Source organism: Diplotaxodon limnothrissa, linkage group LG3 (assembly GCF_057381915.1).
Source record: "Diplotaxodon limnothrissa isolate DT_005_m linkage group LG3, D_limnothrissa_male_GT1.1, whole genome shotgun sequence".
NCBI lineage: Eukaryota > Metazoa > Chordata > Actinopteri > Cichliformes > Cichlidae > Diplotaxodon > Diplotaxodon limnothrissa.
Window position 1 is genome coordinate 13,390,684 of NC_140598.1, and position 20,579 is coordinate 13,411,262.

Sequence of the window (20,579 nt, forward strand, 5' to 3'; positions counted from 1 at the left end):
ATCAATATGGGACTGAATGATATCCTATAATATCTAGATGCAGTTAGTTTAGCGACATGTTCAAGGCCGTCAGCTGTGCACCCCCAGCTTCCCCAGAGAAAGAGTCTGGTTTGGTGCAGCCACAGAGCACGGAAGCTCAAAGCAGACAGTTCAGAACTGGGATCACTATCACGAGGAACAAACCATAATGTGATGAAGAAATGACCCAAGAAGACCTCTAACTACTTTAACTTTTCATGAAACCCAAACATATTACCACAATCACTGACAGAGACAGGAAAAAATTAAATGCAATGTAAATATAGTTCTTTGAGCCAACAGGTCATTTCAGTTCAATCTCCCACAAGCTGTTTGTGACTAGAAAGTTTGACTAGGACTAAATTACATCTGCAGAGCTTATGGGGTGTTCCCCGTTTGCAGGAAGAAACAGTGGTTCTGATGGAGACTGCATAGCTGTCTACATCTGCGTGCCGGTTAAACACACTCTTTCAAAATGCTAATGTCCACATTTTGGACGAGGAGTGAACGACCCTCTTTGAACAGACGTGGCGTCTCACACCGACAGCATCTGCCATCTACGATACAGCTTTGAGATCCTTCCCAGACGCCTTAACACACATCCTGGGCCTTTTGACTTCAGTAAGTCACATGATGGGGGGCAATGGGTTCACCTGAAACCTTGGCTGAGTGTGACCCACCCCATTTTCACACCTTGGCTCATGTGATTATGTAGAGAATCAATAGGGGGTCAACGGCCCTCTTAGGGACAACAGGGCTTAAAATCTGGGACTGATTCTCAGACGAAACGTCTTGAAGAAACTGAACGTAGTCCTTCCATTACTATGATGTGGACGAGTGAAAACCTTCACACACACACACGTTTGCCACATATTTTTATTTTTAGCAGTCATAACGTATTGTAGAAGATATATAAAACAGCTCTCTTGCATCAGCTCCTTCTTGGAAAAAAAAAAAAGCAAAGCCAAAAACAACTATTCACAAGTTTTCTTTTGTTATAAAAAGAATAAGAGAGCACTGTATCTCCACTGTGGACATATGCCTGGTGTGTATTTGTGGTCCTCAACAAAATGGCTTTTATACTAACCAGAAAATCTAAACAAAAACAAAAAAAATAACAAGAAAAAAAACAAATCGTCTTTTTTCTTGATCTTTTATGAAACCCAAACATGTTACCACAATTACTGACAGAGATTGAAACACATTAAAAATTAAATGCATTGTAAATATACTTCTTTGAGCCATTTCAGTTCAATCGCTTTCAAGGTTTATGACTTGAAAGCGATCGAGGGGGAAAGTTTCTACTGTGTGGGCCAGCATGAGGCGGGACTCATGGATGCTGCAGAAATCCAACTTTCCCTGAGATTCACCAGAAAAAAGTTTTACCTGCCAACATAACCATGGATTCCCACTAAACTCCAGCTGAGCAGACCGCAGGAAACGGTTAAAAATATTGTACATGGAAGTTTCACACTGTAATACACTGGCAAACATTTTGTGCTGAACAGCTCGTCCACAACGGTGGCCATTGCATGGGGTACGTTTCATTTGCAAAGATGTCAAGTAATGACTGGCTGGATGGAAAAGTCACTGCAGCCCTCTAAACACAAACTCCACTGTGGGACTTCCCTTCATACCTCCTGGACGCAGGCTTTTCCGTACCTCAGTGCTCCCTCTCCAACCAGAAAACTAGTGGACTATCTTTACACGGATAACTAGCACATCCCCAAAATAAGACAGCTAGTCTTGGCCTCTCACAACCACAAAGAACTATGACAGATATTTAAATCAGTGTTTTTCAAACAAACCGAGGGAAGCAGAACCTGAAAAAATAAAGTCAAACAATGTTCGCATCTAGAAGAATTTCTCTGCATGGTGGAAGAGAAAAAGTTAGGTTTGTAATGTTTATTTTCCCCCAGTCACTTGCTCCCATTTTCCTCTTGTTTTAACACTGTCCCTCCATCCTGTTAGACTTCAGGGACGGAGCAGGTGTAGCTGGCCACAAACGATGGAAATGAAGGGTCACACCATAAGCTTGCAGTGACACAGTTCTTTGTACATCTGTCTTCTGAGGCGGGGCATGTCTTGCTGCCCAAAGTTGAACTGCTGCCCGAGTGCCAGACACTTGCAGTACTGCAGGATAGCAGATAAGGAAAGGTCAGGGTCAGATACTGAAACACATTTAAAACAATCTGATGTGTGGTAATTACCATCTATGCAGTAGGTACATGTTTCCCTCATAAATGCTATAAAGAAGTGGAACAGACTAATCCAAATTGTCTATGGCTAGCTCTCAACAACGAGAGTTCGTGTTTATATCAGGGCTGGGCGATATATCGAGTATATTTGATACGTACGATGGTTAAAATGGTTTTATCGTAACCATCGAGTGTAGGTTCCCGCACGCTGCAAATGCATCATCAATCCCCCCTCCTAGCTGGAAAATGTTCTACCTGCCACACTGTGCTGAGCATGCGTGTTTATATGCTAGCAGATGGGAGAAATATGGTGACAGCGGGAGTTTCGGACTCGCTGTCGTCTGGATTTCACGAGAAGGTTGTCGAACAACATGAATAAACTCTGCATGTCAACATCTCCCCACACACCAAAGGAAACGTTAAATACACCAGCTGTGATTAGAGCTACGACGGCCTCTGTTGAAGGAAACCGTTCACGTTATTGTTTATCGTTCCTGAAGCATATTTGTGGCCTTCTTTTGCTGCTGGTTCAGATCGTTTTGGTTGGAGAGTGACGAAACCTTTGATGTTAGACAATGTGACGTTTGCTGGGTTACATGAAGCTGAGTGTGGCTTTGTTGTTTGTGTTTAGGCACATAACCTTTTTAATTGTTGTGTTGGCCGTTTGGTGTTTGCAGAAATGGTTTCTATGAGCTTGTGGCTGAGACTTGAAAGTTTCTGTGGATACCACACATGTTGGTATTTACATAAAAAACCCGACCTCACTGAGGCTCACACTGCAGCCCACCCCCTTTGCTGCTCAAGACATATCGCGATATAGCCAAACAATATGGCAATATTAGAGTTTCCTCATATCACCCAGCCCTCATGCACACTGTAGAAAACTCACCTGTAACACAAAAGCCCCACAGTCACTGTCATTGTTCTGGCGGCCCACATTCTGCAACATTACAAATACATTAGCATTAGCAATGGTACCATTTCAACTAAAGTCTACTTCTCGTTTGATTTTTACTCAAAGTCTCACCAGAGCTTTGGTAAGTGTTATAAAGAAAAGTCGTGTTACCATTTTGAAAAAGCCGGTCCATCCTGTCAGGAAGTCTTGCTGGTCTTTTTTGATGGCTTCAGCTTGCAGGTATTTGTAAATGTGCTGGAATCAAAATGAACACATTCAAAGAGACTGAGACACCTGTTTCCAAAAACAGAGATTCTGACTTTGAGCAGTAGGTTCATGGATACACTATAGGTGTGACAGCCCGCCCTCTCCTATCAGCAACTGAATCACTGGCAGGACAGACAGAGCAGCAGCTCTGGACCCGAACATTTGGGTTTAACACAACCCAACTGAAGAGGTTACAAAAACTTTGGTCTTTTACAACAAATTTGCAGTGTTAAAAAATACTAAGTTTTTTTAAAAAGCAACAATATTAGCTACCAGAAATATCACGCAGCTGCTTATTTGCTACTATTAATCATTTTGACAGAATAAGCATCTATACCCACTGACCTTTCTTCAAAAACCGTTCAATCATCCACTCATTCCTTTTCCAAAAGCTGCCTGATCCCTACCTTTGGGCAACGCCTGTTCAAAGTCCTCTGAGAGTCAAAGTAGGTGATGGCTCGACGAGGAATGTCAACACTGACCAGCGACCAGTGGACCTCAAGATGGATGGGGATCAACAACAGATCCTTCTGAAAGATGTCGACCTGATAAATGAACAGAAATAAACGAGAGTTTGAGAGACGTAACAAAAATCTTGGTTAAGCTGTCGGTTTTCAATTATACGATGCCCCCACCCTGTAACACTAAGCCAGCAGTGCTCCTAACGTGGTCTGAAGCAATGTAACCAACACACAGATGGAAAAGCTTGTAAAGAGGTGTATGCGGCTGCTAGCCAAGAGCTAATTCAGTTATGAACCAAACAAAGCCAGACGCTAACAATGTGAGAAGTATGTTCTTCCTATTAAGACAAGCAGATGAGTAAGGCTGTCATCACATCATCGCTTTCAGTTCTATAAAAACCCGTCACAACATTTTTCCATGGGATTTTACAGGTACTGCAGATAAACCACATGCAAGTATTTCATTGCTTTGGTGTATATTTGTTACACGTTTCAGACCAAACTAATTTTACTCACATTTATCCAAAAACACCTTGATGATCAAAGATAGTTTTTTGAGAATATTCTGTGTAAAACTAACAGCATTGAATATGATAATATATGGTAACATGTGATATTAAACAATGATATATTAATATAACAAGACGAGGACGGAGTAATGTCCATGGCTGCTCTGCTGCTTCAGGACCTGGACGACTGCAATTGATTCAACCATGAATTCTGACCATGTCCAGCCATCAGGTCACTCAGTAAGCTTAACCACAGGTGGGCAATGCAGCAGGACTGAATATTGTCTAATATTTCATTATGTTTGATTATCTTAAAATGTGTGAACAAGACAAACGTGCAGGAAACTAAGAAATGAGGAACGGGGCATATCCTTGCTCAACAATGCTGGATGATCAGGGTCGAACAGAAACGGAGGCACACACGTTATCTCAACAAAAAACTTTAAAGTAAAACTTTAATCTCCAGACACTCGTGGGATCTTTTTAGTCATCAGATCGTAAGGTTGCATGATGATGATGTGCCTTCTATGTGTATAATATTAGGATGAGATTTAGAAACCAAAACTATTTTATATTTACAAGTGAGCTGGAACTGTGGATAAACAATTACAATTTAAATGTTAAAAAATATTCTGTTTAAACCTTTGAAAAAATAAATTGTAATTGTGCTGTTTATATTATTCCTCTCATGAAAACTGGGACGGGCTTTCAAATCTTAACTTGGAGAAGCAGCTAACTAAACGTATAAAGTTGACTGTTTTTTATTCAAGCACTAAAAGAGCGAGTCAGGACGGCTCCTTTCAGGGGTTTGTAACAAGCTGTAACAGTAATCATGTAAAGACAACATGCTTATCTGAAACTATACAGGAGACAGTTTAAGTTCATTTTGTAACAAAGAACCTTTGAAGTTTGAAAGAACTGGACTCAGTTTCAGATGAACTCTCCGTGCTCTGCTTGCTGCAGAGCTCTTATGTTTGAAATACAAACTAGACTTTTGTCTTAACCAAAGTTAGTCTGACGCCTTGTTTTTGACTAAAGATCCCAGAGAAGATCAAAATGGTCCATTGGTAGTGTCAGTAGATACCAAATAAAAAAGCTGAACCACAGTGGTTTTTGGACAAACAGCTGATTTCCATCTAAAGCCAAAGCACAGAGCAGACACAACTGTGCGTACAGCTCAGGCTTTGTTATGTTTGAATGAAAAGAGCACATAAACAGTCAGATCTAAAAAAAAAACTAAGACATAAAAATATATGTTCATTTTCATTTTGATGTCACAACGTTCTTTGAAAGTTCAAACTGAAGCAAACTGACATTTACAGCACTGAGCCATCAGAAAATGGTCAACGGTCAGAAATGTACTGAAACATGCAAACACACATGGAAATCTAAGGCAAAAATACATTTGGTGAGACCAGCCTGAACTCTCCAAGGTCAGGTTCAGTAAAAACTTTCTAGCTTGAATAAAGATCAGTCCAAAGGTCTTCTTTGTTCACTTTGTTCCCTTGAGAAGGGAACAAAGGGAACAAAGGGAGGAATCTTGAGGATTCCAGTTTCAACATCTCTGAGGTCCAAACCCTGAGTGGGTCATTCTACGACTGACCAGGTTTCATTGTTTTTCTATCCAGGTCTTTGCTGCATTACCTGTGTGTTTGACATCGCTGCTGTAAAATAAAGCAGTCAGATGCTTTCCAGCTGGAACTGAAGGGTGGCGCAAAATCTCAGTTTGTTCTGCATTCAGTATTACTTCAGGTTTAAGAAGATCCTGAGCTGGCTGACATGCAGTCTCTGTTGTACAGACGAGACCGTTACTGCACCTGTTCATCTACAATCTGAAGCTAAAATCTCACATTTGGACGCATCACTCTATCAGACTGGTTGCCACCAATTTTTAGTGTAGTTGTTGAGTTGTCTGGCACTCCTCAGCTTGTTGTCAGTTTACCCTGCTTCTTTAGATATTTAAGACAGCTACTACTACTTTTGTCCTCCACTTGTCCAGTTTCTTGACTGCATACAATGCCAACATCTGCAGGAGTTTACAGGAAAAAGCTCTTTTTGTCACCGTGTTGGTCACAGAACTACACGGCAGTGTTCAAACAAAAGAAATCTGAACCAATTATGTGTTTCGAAACTGTGACAATGTTTCATCCCCCAGAAAAAAAACTACTGCTCAACACCACTCGGGTCTTTCTCCTTGAAAGCAAAGACTTCAAGAAATGGGCGGCTGGCTCAAGACCTTTGTGGAGTTAGTAAAGTGAGAAGACTAATCTGTGTAGTTTTAAAAGCAGAGGGTTTTCCCCACTCTTACTCCAGATGTGTAAGAAAACCCCACGGACAGTGAGGCTTTAACCTAGACCAGTGCAGATCATACAATCATGCATCACACACAGAGTCGTATAGAGATTCTTTGACTCTGATATTATGTACCGACTTAATGAAAAACTCAAACTCTTCTAAGCAGATGAAACACGGTTTCCACTCGTGTGCAGCCTGTCATGACGTTTGAAATGTGCTACTGATGTTCAGAAAGTTCTTAGTTGCAACTGTCTGCATGACAGGTCTGAATTATTTAGACCACCTTCATAAATTTGTGTTACATTGTAATTTAAAGACAAGACTGAATGTCTTTTATCATCCAGCTCTAACGACACTCCTCATTGTTTTATTCCTGCATATTGATACAAAGTGTTAATATGCTGCTAAACTACTCCGAGTATGTTGGCCACATTCACTTACATTTTTTGTCCACCGTTTGACTCCTTCGTAGCCTTTTGTCCTTAGCTTATCGTAAAAGAAGCTGTTGAAAAAATGGACCTGAAAAAGAAAAAAAATGATTTTGATTGATGACAGTAAACATGTAGTAATGGGATTACACAGACCATTACTACGGGAGCAGCAAGGCTCCAGTCATCGCAGCCAGAGACAGGACTTGGCACAGTCCAACGTTTTATTTTTTATTTTTTTACCATCATAACATGACAGCAAAAGGAAAAAAGCTCCTTAATCCATAATTGGCAGCTCGTTATACCCGTCTGCTGATAGCCACACATCCTGCCAGGCGTGTTTCCACACTTTATAAAAAGAACATCAATTAGCATTCAGACAAACTCTGTGAGGCCCAGGTGGACGAGAACAACAGATAAGACTGGTTTTGGTTTTTCCAGCTGGGGTGGACAAGGCTGAGCATCAGGCCTTCAAACCTCGGCCTGTGCTTCGAGGTTTCCGATGGTTAGAACGACTCAGGGGTGTTGAACCCCGACTATTATGACAAGTTACTCTAAACATGTTACAAATTATCTCCACTACATACTTGAGAAAAACTAAAAAAAATTTGTTATTCATTAAATCTTTGTTGGTTGAAACTATCTTGGAGCCGTGGGAGCAGCCATGTTTTTTCGCACACAATGCATTCTGGGACGATGACGTGTATTGGTTGTCGGTAGTATAGGTGCTTTCGTTCAGCTAACCTGTTTTGTTTTTTAAAGTGTAGCAACCGTATTAATTAACTTGCCTATTAGCTGGTTACGACTTGGTAGACCAGCACTATGCGGTCTTTGAGTCTGATGTTATTAGCCATGTCTGGGCCCAAACTCAGCTGCAAAAGTCAAATGATCACTGCGGCATTACTGAGAGTTAAAAAACTGTCTAAAGTTGTTCATCTGTAATAAAATGATCAGTGTGGCTGCTCTGCCAGGTGTATCAATTAAGTTTAATATCCAGGCATCCATGAAAACTGAATTTATGACATTTAACTGAATTAGGAGTTAGCAGGAAGTTAGCTCACTAGTTTCCATCTAAATATAATATACAGTGGAACCCCGAATTATGAAATTAATTCGTTCCAGAGGGTCTTTCGTAAGTCAAATTTTTCTAAGTCGAAGCACCTTTTTCCATCGCCTTTTGAGTGAGGCGATGCTGGCTGAAGACGAAGTTCTTGGTGGAGGAGGTTGAAGAAAGCATACGCATGCATGCATACATACGTACATGTACATAACATTATGGAATTTAATTTAATTTTTTAAAATTTTCTATATTATCCATTTCGTTACGCGGGCACTTTGCCGTACCACGGGCAGAAATATTGCCGTTAAGTGCCTTCGTAACTTGAATTTTTCGTTAAATGGGGTCTTTGTAAGCCGGGGTTCCACTGTACCTGTACCACTGTGTTCTGACTGAGAGATTTATTATCAAATTCAAACGTACAGCTCTGCTATCTCCTCCAACATAAATGAAGACTAAACAGCAGTGACGTTTGTAGGGTTACTGAAGTTGGGCTAGCTGGTATATAATGATGTGCTACGTGAACGCTATGTTAGCATAACATAAACAGTAAAGCTGGAGGATGAACGCTAACAAACTGAGGACTTTTTCCCCACTTGATAAAAGTTCATATGAGAGTTCCCAATGGTTAGGGACGAATGTAATCGCATGGCAGGATGCTGTAAACGGACCAAACTTCAGTCAGGACTGAGATAATCCATCCACAATACCAGGTTAGTCATTAATATACTGCTGCTACATGGGCTGGGCTGCAGTTACATCGTAAGGGTTTAAAATCTGAGCTTTAAAATGATTGGCGGTAATAAAAACCGTGAGAAGCCGACAGTGATCACTGACTGTTTTTAGGGGCTTGTTGAGTTTAAATCGAACAAGATACAAAACATTAAAACATGTTAAAAACACAACAGTCTTATTAAAGGCAGACTACTTTGGGCCCGGAAGCAGGATTCATCACGTTACCACTTAAAGACCGGATACCGGTCATGGAGGCTAACAAGGGCTGCCCAAAGAACATCTGGATTAAGACAAACGCTCTGAGACGCCGTTGCCATTGGCAAGCAGTAGCCGCGTAGACACCAGTAGTTTTCCCTCACTCTCTCGTCATCATTTGACGGATTGTTTTCATCTTCATCTAAACTAAGTGCTGGTTGACTGTTTTCGGTTTGCTCTGGTTCAAACTGGAAAGGTTGAACAGAAGTGATTTCCAGTGCGCTGCTAACTGTGAACTGGATGCGGTGCAACCGTGTGACGTCACTACCCAGAGTGCATTGAGAAGTAAATAACAATGGCGACCTACTGGTAAATCGGTTTTATATAAAATGTGCTTAGAAGGAAAACATTTAGTATATTTTAATACCACATGTGTTATTGAAAGCACAGTACACATTTTAGCGCAAACATGTCTTAATAACCGGGGTTCCCTTTAAACTAACATAATCATCCTGCTGTAACCAGGTAAATCCATTTGTTTATTAATTAATGTACTAACAGGGACTTAGAAGAGAGGGACGCAATGTTTAAAGTTTAACATTTAACTGTTTTACTCTTTGGTGCTGTTGAGGACACGATATTGTTCTTTCTTGGTTATTTGTATTTAAATCATTTGCTCAAGTTTGGTTTGTTTTTGTCTGGCAGCAGAACGATTAGACACAAGAAGGTGTTGGTGGTGTACCGGGGGCTTCTGTTTAGAACTATGCTTCCTCATCCCCGTCACCCAGCCATCTTTTTATTCTCAGGTCAATCTGCCAGGGGAGAGCTAACGGAGCCTACGCTACCTTTGACTGCACCGGCTACAGCGGCCTGGCTAGTTACGGGTTTTTCCAATCAGTGATCCTGGCCTCCACAAACGGGCTACATTTATTACATGTATTTCTTATTCATTAACATCTGACCTAATGAGCAGGAAAGTGCAGGAGGAACAGGTCAAGAGGCCACACTGCTAACAAGTCGGCTATGAGCTAAGCTAGTGAATCGCTGAAGACACAGTGAGTGAAAACTGAAAATAACTAGTGTGTGAATCAGAGAGTGCTCTGGACAAACCACGTGAAGATTACACTCTGAAATAAGACGTTATCTGTAAGTTTCCAATTAAATCGACTACACAGATAAGCTACACAAAAACAACAGTGTATGTTTGAAAAGGAACAGAGAGTGATACAGTACAGACAGCAAACATCAAGTGATGAGGAATAGTCAGGCCCCATCTTATCTTAATGACCTTGTAGTACCATATCACCCTATTAGAGCACTTCGCTCTCGCTCTGCAGGCCTACTTGTTGTTCCTAGAGTATTTAAAAGTAGAATGGGAGGCAGAGCCTTCAGTTTTCAGGCCCCTCTTCTGTGGAACCAGCTTCCAGTTTGGATTCAGGAGACAGACACTATCTCTACTTTCAAGATTAGGCTTAAAACTTTCCTTTTTGCTAAAGCATATAGTTAGGGCTGGACCAGGTGACCCTGAATCCTCCCTTAGTTATGCTGCAGTAGGTGTAGGCTGCTGGGGGATTCCCATGATGCACTGGGTGTTTCTTCTTCACTAACTGTGTGTTAGTAGACCTCTCTGCACTGAATCGTTAGTTACTGTTAATCTCTTCCACAGCTTGTCTTCGTCCCGTCTTCCTCCATCACCCCAACAGGTCCCGTTAGATGGCCCCGCCCCTCCCTGAGCCTGGTTCTGCCGGAGGTTTCTTCCTGTTAAAAGGGAGTTTTTCCTTCCCACTGTCACCACAGCGCTTGCTCATAGGGGGTCATGTGATTGTTGGCTTTTCTGTTTTCTTTGCACTATTGTAGGATCTCCAACCTGATAATATAAAGCGGTTTGAGGCAACTGTGTTGATTTGGTGCTCTATAATTAACACTGAATTGAACTACACCAATTCAAATAATCAATAGTTTCTGCTCTAAATATATTATTATTATTATTCAGTTATTAGACCCTCCACAAAAATATTTACCATAATAACAATGAAAAACGAAGGAACATATCACAGCTGTAAGATCTTTGTATACTCAGTTTATATATTCTGAGTGGCTGTTTTCATTATGATACATCAAGTATTTGATGTAGTTGATCTTGTGCACTGATGTATCGAGTGAAGCATGGTTTCAGTGTGTTCAGCACAGAAGGTTCAAACAAGGCTGAAGAATCTCAGAAGATGTTACATATGGCTTTTGCAACGACACAATAATAACTGTGGGTAGGTAAACCATCCACAGCACAAGCTGCAACAGTTTCGTTTGCAGCTTCCTCACCTTCTTTGGCACAGAGTCCATGACCAGCTCACCGTACATGTTCATCACCTGAATAACACAAAAACAATGTAAGAATTAAAGTGCAAAGAGAAATGTTCTCAGGCAGCAACACTTTTGATACAATTCTCTTTACTTTTAAGGCCCGAGTGTGAAACCAAGCAGCCGTTTTCATAAACACAGTCTGATTTTAAAGCCTCGCTGAGGGCCTAAACTTTGCACACGCATCTGCTCTGGTGAAAACGTACATATTTTATGGGTCTGGCATGTGGACAGTACAAAATGATTCTGCATACATGGTTCCACCTGTGTGGGTGAAATTTGGTACACGTGTGCAACTTTCCAAGATCAGTTCAGAGAAGCTTTGAGACAAACCCAACAGGAAGTCTGCCGTTTGTCATTTCCAGATATTACACTTTGTGGTTGACAAGGAATGTTGAAACTTTGGTTTGGAAAGTCTTCAGTAGTTTGTTTTACAGTTTGCCTCAAAGTTACGACAGGAAGCACAAACCTGCATATTTGACGTGATCGTTGAGGAGTTTGATTTAAATATGATTACAGGAAATGGCTCAACTGCACCACTCCACCTCCAGCCAACTGAAATTTTCAATTCAGTTCAGTTTAACTTCGATAGCCCCAAAGCACAACAGCAGTCGCTTCATGGCACTTTATTCTGGAAGGTAAAGACTCTACAATAAACCAAAGAGTGAGTGTCCTGTCATCACTGCTCACAGCTTTAATTTGTTTTGCTTTTCTTGATGATGAAACATTGGATGTTGTAACATCTGGACTTTGGAGAACGAGAACATATACTGACGTACCTAACTCAGCCGATGCCATGCACCTGCATCATTTACAGCACGTACAAGTTACGAAGTATTAACAGCAGTATCTCTAAAATGTGCCACCGCAGGAACAACACAGGTGTACTGAATCACATTTTAATGACTCCCTTTGGACTTAGGTGCACTAATGCCTAAGATTAAGTCAAAATTCCCCCCAAAAGCCCCAGTTAGAGTGTACTAGCATACCTGGTCATTGAGCCAGTTCTGTCCATACAGAGTGCCCAGGTCGTCCATGGTCAGAACATGCCGCTTGTAGTTGACTCTGAAGGTTTTAGCTACAACAGATCCTGATGAGCGGTGGAAGGAGTGTATTAGATGTTGGACCACTGCTTTTCTAAGGAAGAACGAATCAAAATCAGATGTACAGTTAGCTCCATGTATTCAGACATCGCTAATGAAAGCTTTCACTACACAGCCCAAATCAAAGGATCGCTACAGCAAGTGAAAGAGGACACCTTTGCTGCAAAAACAAAACAACTGCAGTTACATAGTGATTCTGTGAACATTAAGTTGTGAGTTGTGAAAACAAAGCTTAACGTCTCATTCACCCAAACATTCATGCAAGCATGTTTCTGTACATCTAAGAGCTTTTATCCATCTCCACACGCCGCTGAATGCCTCACGAGCAACTCAAGATTCTGCAGCTTCCCCAAGGATACTGAAGCATGCAGCCTGGAAAAGCTAATGGATAAAGAAAACACCAATTTTCCGATGAGTAGATGACCTGCTCTACGTTCACAGCCACACTAACCCCGGTTCTCTGAAAACCAAGTGAGCTATGAAGTATGCCATCCTGGTGTGACCAATCACGGGAGCTCCGCTTCCACCACATCAAGAAGATGGTTCAAGCACACAGGGTCCCCAGACCCCCTCTATAGGAGCCCCTGGCTCCACACCAGGCAAGTGTTTCTTTGATGTGACCATGAAGTCCGGCAGCATGGTGAGATACCGGCTTTGGTTTTCAGAGAACTGGGGTTGCTCGTGTAACCAAACAGTGTGTATCTCACTACAGGAGACTGCATGCTCCAGAGACTATAACACCTCGACCGAGGACACGCCCGAGCTCGGTACGGAGCTAACAGCATGCTAAGCATCAAGAGTCCAGTGAGTGCACAGTCACATCAAGGCCAAAAACAAAACCCTAACACATGTGTGGGGATGCAACACCCTTAAAAAGAGAGCCCCTAAAGGGTCCACCTTCCTCTGGTGGACTTAGCAGGTCCACAGCAGAACTACCTCACTGTGGTTGGAGGGAAAGTTTCCACAGGAAGTATTGCTACATAAAATTCACTCATCCCCACACACTCCACAGGCTCAAAACTCAGCCCTGAAACTCTGACACTGCGGCTAAGTCCCAGGAGGGAACAACCTGTTTAACAGCAGGCGTCAGGCCCCTTATCAACTGCTTCATTCCCAAATGCAATATGGCTGAAATTGGAGCTAAACACACTTTAATAGTGGGAAATGCTCCCAAGTTATCCAGAAAATCCTGAAGGAGCAAAACACATTTGATTACGAGACGCACACATGTCTCAAATATGCATCAGTAAGTGATGGTGTTGAAGCTCTACGTGGTCTCAACCGCCCTCAGAGTAGTGCTGCAGATTACAGCGTAGATATGGACACCAGCTTAACCTTTACTGCACAGAAGGATGAGAGAAGGATGGTAACAACACAGAACACTGTTAACACAACAGTATCACTACGTCTCACCTGTGTGGGTGTGAGAAGTTTTCATTGAAGATGTCCTGAAGTTTCTCCACAACATCATCCACGTGGATGGGGATCAAACTGCCGTACTGCCGTAGCGACTCTTCCAGAATACCTCGAGACAGATGACAGCCACATGAATGAGGGCTGCGCCACACACAGGTATAATACAGGTAACATCATACAACATGTCCAGCTGAGATACATGCATTTACATTTGCGAGCACCAACAATGAGCAAACCCGAGCAGTGAGTTTCATACTGGCTGATGTTCAACAACAGAGGACGTCCAGCACAAACTGAAACACACTCTGTGCTCCTCCATGAAGAGCACAAGGCTGTGACGCAGCAGGGTTACAAACCTGTGAGACTGTACAAGCTCTGGCTCACGTGCTGCTAACGTTCACATGTTCCGCCTCCATCACACATGATGTTAACCATACAAACGGTCTTCCTGCTACCCTCTGGATAAATAACAGTGTGCAGCTGCAGCACTGTGGAAACGCCACATTATTCATGTTCAGTGTTTAGTGCAGTCGAGCTATAGTCTATATTCAACTCATATTCTTTGTGTCAATACTTCACTTTAACTCTTAGCTGTCACCATGTAAATGCCAGCGTTTCACCCACATTTCAAACTATCTGGGAGCAGCGAGTGACAACGTTAAGCCCCACAGCTCCCAGTTTTTAAACAAAAAGCACCAGTGAAGATGATGCTGCCATAGTTTAATGTCCACACACACTAAACAGAAGTGTCAGTCTTCCACAAAAGCACAGCAACTCGTTAGTTTTGTACTTCATTTAGATTTCATATAAACCACATTCATGAAAACGATACCGCTAAGCTGAAAACAGTTTATTTGAGAACATGAACACAAAGGTTTCATTTGTTTTTTGACAGATGTCAAACTTTAAATGAAAAACATTTGTAAGATGAAACCAACGAGCAGTTCATGTTGAGACGTCTTTTCCTCTTATCATGGCTCATTAATGACATCCAAATATTTCTTGGCCAATGATGGAAATCAGTGGAATACTCGATTACTAGGATAATCTGACCCACCTGCCACAGAGGCAACAACAGGGAACGAGTGGGTACAAAGACACAGCTCTGCTTTACACGGGTCCAGAAAGACTTTACAGAACCAGGTTGGACCGACACGGCACTGCTGACACAGTTACACACGAGACATACAAGGCCACAGACACAGCATGAACTGTTACTGATACATCACACATGTGTGAGCATGTGTTACAGTACACTCTGTAACATGAACACTGTAGGACCTCACATTGATGCTGACATGAGAAGCAGCGCACACTGAAACACAACAGGGAGGTACACAAGGACGGACATGAACCAGGACGTCACCCAGTCACAATGAAGGGACGCACTACAGGAAACACGTGTCAGTCTAAAAGCAGTTTAGAGACTCACAGCTAAAGACAAACTCTAGACCCAACAAAGACAGCGGACACCTCAGACCCTGGACGTAAAGTCCGGATCGCTGCAGTCAAAGCAGCTGTTACGTGAGGTTTACAGCTGAGGATAACAGGACATTATGGAGGAGCAACAAGTGTGTGGACTGATTGGTGCCTCCATATATATATGAGATAAAAGCAATGACAGCTGGATGAATCTCGAGTTATGGGGTCCCGGGCTGCCGTGTAGAGTGTCCCCCCGACTCAGACATGTGACGTAAGGAACATGAAAACAGTTATGTGGAAACAGCCTTCCTCACTATCAGTACGACACATTCAGCATCTGCAGCTCAGACTGTTCAGTAAGGATACGTGTTTAACTCCAAGACTGATTCAAGTCTTTGGGTATTAAGACAGAGCAGACGTCATGTTTGATGCGAGCTGGCAATCACCGCTGCTGCCCGTCAGCCTCCTGCTAGACACACCGATGTTTTTCATTTTCAAAGCCTACGTCGCCTCATTCACAAGCTCTCACATTCAGAAAACCTGACCTCTTCAGCTCGCTGATATTCAAACTCGTCCAAGACTTGATGCCCATGCTGTAGAAGTTTGAAGCGCCTACGTCGCCTCGTTCTCACATTCACGACCTTGAGCGTCCGTGCTGCCCACGCTGGTACTGCACAAACATTTAAGGCAAGGCTAGAAGCATTTGTGATACATACCATTCACACAACTTGTGTGTTCTTCAGTAAGAGCCAGCTCTGCCGGCCTGACCTCTGCCTCCAGGGTCACTCGGTCCTCCTGCTTTCTTGAGGAGGAGCCGTTTATTTGCTGATCTGCCAAAGGAAAGAAATCATATTTGCTATGGAATCTGCAGACTCAGGCATTTTTATCAAATTCCAAAAATAACAGTTAAATCAATTTGGGTCAAAGGTAACTTAACTGCAACTTTTAACAGTAACAGGGAGGCTAAACTAAACTCTACTAAGCATGACGCTGCAGCGTATCACAGCTGGTGTCACTGCAGGTTATGGAAATTTATTATTATTCCCACTTATTCAAATGCCTCGTGGGGATTTTTTCACAAAAGCAGTAAAACTGGCGACTGAAGCAGACTGAAAACATCTGTTACTTTTGTTATGGTACTCTGATTGTTGCCACTGACAAAACATATCATTTTAAATGCCTGCTATTCCCATTACTTAGCATTCCCACACGAATACGTACCTCTGTCAGACTCTGTGTGCCCGTCATCACTGCCGTCATACTCCTCGTGCCCGTACGGGGGGCCCTCATACCGTTTCAGTCTCCTCTGTTCTCTTTGAGTGTTCCTTTGCCCTTTGTGGCTGCACCTGGGTCTTACGGAGCACATCCACCGGGCCTGCTGGCGCCAGCTCTTCCAGTGCTGAGAGAGCCGAAATCCAAGACCTCCACGGCATCGCAAACGCCCGAGTCTTCTCAGAGCCCTGTACTTGCTTAGGCGGGACCTAAACAAGTCTCCTGCTTCAGCCTGGCTTAGTGCGTGAGCTACGGGGGCCTCGCCGATCTCTTCAGCCTTCTGTTCTGGTCTCTGATGATCGTGCTGCTGTGAATGAAGGTGCTCGGAAGACTGGGAAGAAAAATCTGAGATTCCCCACTCCTCCACCTCCTGGTCTCCATCCTCTTCAACATCTTCATCCTCGTTGTTTTCCAAACTCTTGCTGTCAAACTTACCCATGTCTTCACCATCAAAGTTGTTAACTTCATCGTCACCTACAGCTTCAGTCCCACCTATGCCATCTTCCTCATCCACTACATATTCACCCGTCCACACCTTTTCTTTATGTTCCAGTCTCAGGTGCATGGGGGTGGATACACTGTGATCTGACACTGGGACTATGAGGCGGTCCGCTGGAATCCCACCTATGAAACAAACAGCAGTGATTATCGACCAATCAGGCATCACGACAGCCCAAAAGTACTGCTGCAGCTCATTACAACAGGTAACAATGTATCTATGAGCTCTTCCTACACAATATAAACAAGGCACACTTATCTGTACTTATCTGTATCACATTACTTAGCAACCACCTACCAACAGGCCAAACTATCCCATTTGTAGTGAGCATGGACCTCTGACACATTAAAAAAAGCATCGTATCGTCTTCATTTCACTAAAAAATAACATCTACCCCACAGTGCTGTCCAAAGGCCTTGAGTCACCCCCTCAGGCTTACTTTGAATATTTGAACACAGCCTTAAGTAACAGCTCTAGCTGCTGCTTCAGTTTTCCTTGGGACATCATTAATTTTTTATTTTTGGAGGTTTGGTTTTTGGCCTCATTTCACTCAGTGACGTTGGGGATCTTGTCAAAATCGAAATCTGGAAAAGTATGTCCAAATTTGGGTCGACCCTGCAAAACCACGAGGAAACGTTCTGCCTGGGAACACATTCAATCATTCGTCTGTGTGTTTAGTATCGGTTAATCCGACATCCTTTGTATCCTGGCAAAGAGAGACTACCAGAGTCTGATTAGTGTTTGTTGTATGATCACCAAAAAGAGCTTAAAGACACTATAGAAAAGCAGCAGTTATAATAAGATGAGAGCATGTGTGCATACATTCAGTCCGTGTTTATTAAGGTATCGATGTGTGCTGTGATCACTCCATCCTCGATGAAATGAATGAAATATCCTGGTGGGAAACCTAAGCTGCATGCTGGTTTCACACACCACCCACGTCCACGTTTTAGATACCAAGTAGATCGGGGGTGGGGAACTCCAGGCCTCAGGTCCTGCAGGTTTTAGACCTCACACTGGGTCAACACACCTGAATCAAACGAGTTCATTCACAGGCCTCTGGAGAACTTCAAGACATGTTGAGGAGGTCATTTAAATCAGCTGACACATCTAAACCTGCAGGACACAGGCCCTCGAGGCCTGGAGTTCCCCACCCCTGATGAAGACTTTGAAATCAAAGACTTTCTGGGGCCCCTGAGGGCCACAGCTCACTGCTGGACTTCACTGGTTACTAGATCGATTTTTTTTAAATGGCATAAAAAGCAAGTTCTTAAAACATACATGAGACACAATAAAGAAAAAGGAAAACAAATTGAGGCAAGTTTTATAAACCTACACCACACTGTTGTTGAATATTCACTCATTTATCACCGACATTTAACTTCAGGGGCACAGAGAGGATGAGAAAGTCAGTGCAGGGACTCCAGCAACACGTCATCAGGGTGATGATGACCCTGATGAAGACCACAAGTAACTCCGTAAAGTTGTTCCTCTTTACTTTTAAGTGTTGTGACATTTCATTTCAAAAATGGAAGTGACCTCGTGTCCATCAACCTCTTAGGGTTTCCACAGATGCCTGACCCAGTGGTCTGAACGTCCACCCTACTGGGGGGTAAATATTTTACACACAAACAGTGAGTGCTAACCTCCTCCTGTGTCGTTCTGCCCCACAGCGGTCAGACCCAGGTCTCTCTGCCAGCGGTTCTGGGCTAGGCTACCACCACTGTCTCGCATTATCCAAGAAAAACCCACAACCTGCGCCAGCTCGTCACCTACAAACAAACACAGTCTGCAACGGTGGGAGAGAATACAGTCAGTTCATGAAGTCCACAGTGGACATCAGAATAACACAGTAGCTGCTTCTGTCTGTTTGGATTTTTAAGTGACAAAAAGAAAACTCTATGAATCACTTTGCTTCATAGAGATGCAGTGTTATATACCAAAATGTAAAGATGAAAGTACACATTTCCATGCAGATTATTCTAGTTTGTAAATTACAACGATATGCAGTTGAGTGTTTTCACAGCATTTATACATGAGTTGATCTGATTCAGCATAGATCCAACACTGAGACAGTGCTCCATAGGCAGTACAGGACACTCAGGACCCTGGGATAGCCTGGGATATTGTATTTTGTAGGGGAGTCTCTAACACTTTAGGGCTACCGTGGACCCGCCATGTCTTACAATAAAATAAGAACTGGGTGGTTACAAAACATATTCATAAGTAGCCTATAAAAGACAACTTCACACGAATGAAAGCCTATGGTTCAATAAAAAGTAGAAGTATTAGTAAATTTCATTAATTTGACATGGCAGCGCTTTTCTAATCTTACTGAACACTTGGAATGTAAACAAGCCGTTACATAGTCTTGACTTGTTGTTACGAAGTACTGAAGCTAATTTTGGCACAATTATTACAAAACAACTACTAGGAATATAAAGGCAGTAATAATGACCTAAAACCCCCACGCCGTAATTTTACAACTAACGCGTGGGACCGTTTCAGTGGGCAGCCACAGGCTTTGCTACACAGACAGAATACACGTCCCGGTGCCTCCACGCTGCTTCACTTATCCTGCTCACTGATGTTAGTCCTGCAGTTTGTCTTGCTAGCTTCACTCCGACCACTGTGTGATGACAGCGGCATTGACAAAAAGCGACAGGAACTACACGTAGTTATGGACTTAACTGTTTACGTGCAGGATTAAAAAAATAAATTACTAAATAAATCCTCTTCTCAATAAAACTCTTCCATTATGAACACTTCTGCAGGAAATAGTCTACACCAATGCTATCTCGTGAATGCTAATAGCTAGCTTACCGTTGTTTCATCAAATTAGACTGAATAAAGCTCACACCAACTGCAAACTCCTTTTTATTATAATATATCATGACTATTGACAACCAAAGCATCAACACGAACATAAGGAATAAGGTGAAGTTATTCAAATTTGCCGAGTTCTTTAATTATCTGTTGAGTGTGCGGGCTAACCTTTGAGCTATAACCATGTTGTCCTCAGCTAGCTAAGCGGACTGTAGGCAGATACCATGCTAGCAGAAAAATAAACCGCCCAGTGTGTGTTTGTTTCCTAGCTAAATGTTGCCACTGCATGCTTACCCTTGATCTGTAGGGGTGTAGAAATCTCTATCCGCGTTCTTCTGACAGAATGTGAGCGTATTCTGTGTGCAGAACACTGACCCAAAACAAACGCTAATTGATGTTGAATCTCATTCAATGAAGTCAAGTGTGGGGTAGCTGTTTCCACACTCTCCCTCCGCTTCCTCTCTTCTTCTTGTGTTTGAAGACGATTGGCGATTAGCTGTTAGGCACTATACCGCCCCCACGTGGTATGGTGTGGTATAGCGGTTGGAAAGACTCAAACTCGGACTTCAACGTTTACCGGTTTCCTGCTTGTTTTGCCACTTTTGGTCTGATCCCAGGGGATGAA

At 42.7% G+C, this 20,579-nt stretch overlaps 1 protein-coding gene across 1 annotated transcript; it reads right to left on the minus strand.

Moving 5' to 3' along the window:
• Positions 1–1,842: 1,842 nt before the first annotated feature.
• senp3b (SUMO specific peptidase 3b) lies at positions 1,843–20,568 on the minus strand. The gene is made up of 12 exons (XM_085350461.1): positions 20,249–20,568; positions 18,775–18,917; positions 16,579–17,253; positions 16,074–16,187; positions 13,933–14,044; positions 12,406–12,553; positions 11,378–11,425; positions 7,085–7,162; positions 3,786–3,923; positions 3,283–3,366; positions 3,106–3,156; positions 1,843–2,151 (listed from the first exon to the last, which is right to left on the minus strand). The coding sequence occupies exons 2-12, from the start codon at positions 18,860–18,862 to the stop codon at positions 2,041–2,043; spliced, it is 1,647 nt and encodes a 548-aa protein (XP_085206587.1). The 5' UTR covers positions 18,863–18,917; positions 20,249–20,568; the 3' UTR covers positions 1,843–2,040.
• Positions 20,569–20,579: the final 11 nt, after the last annotated feature.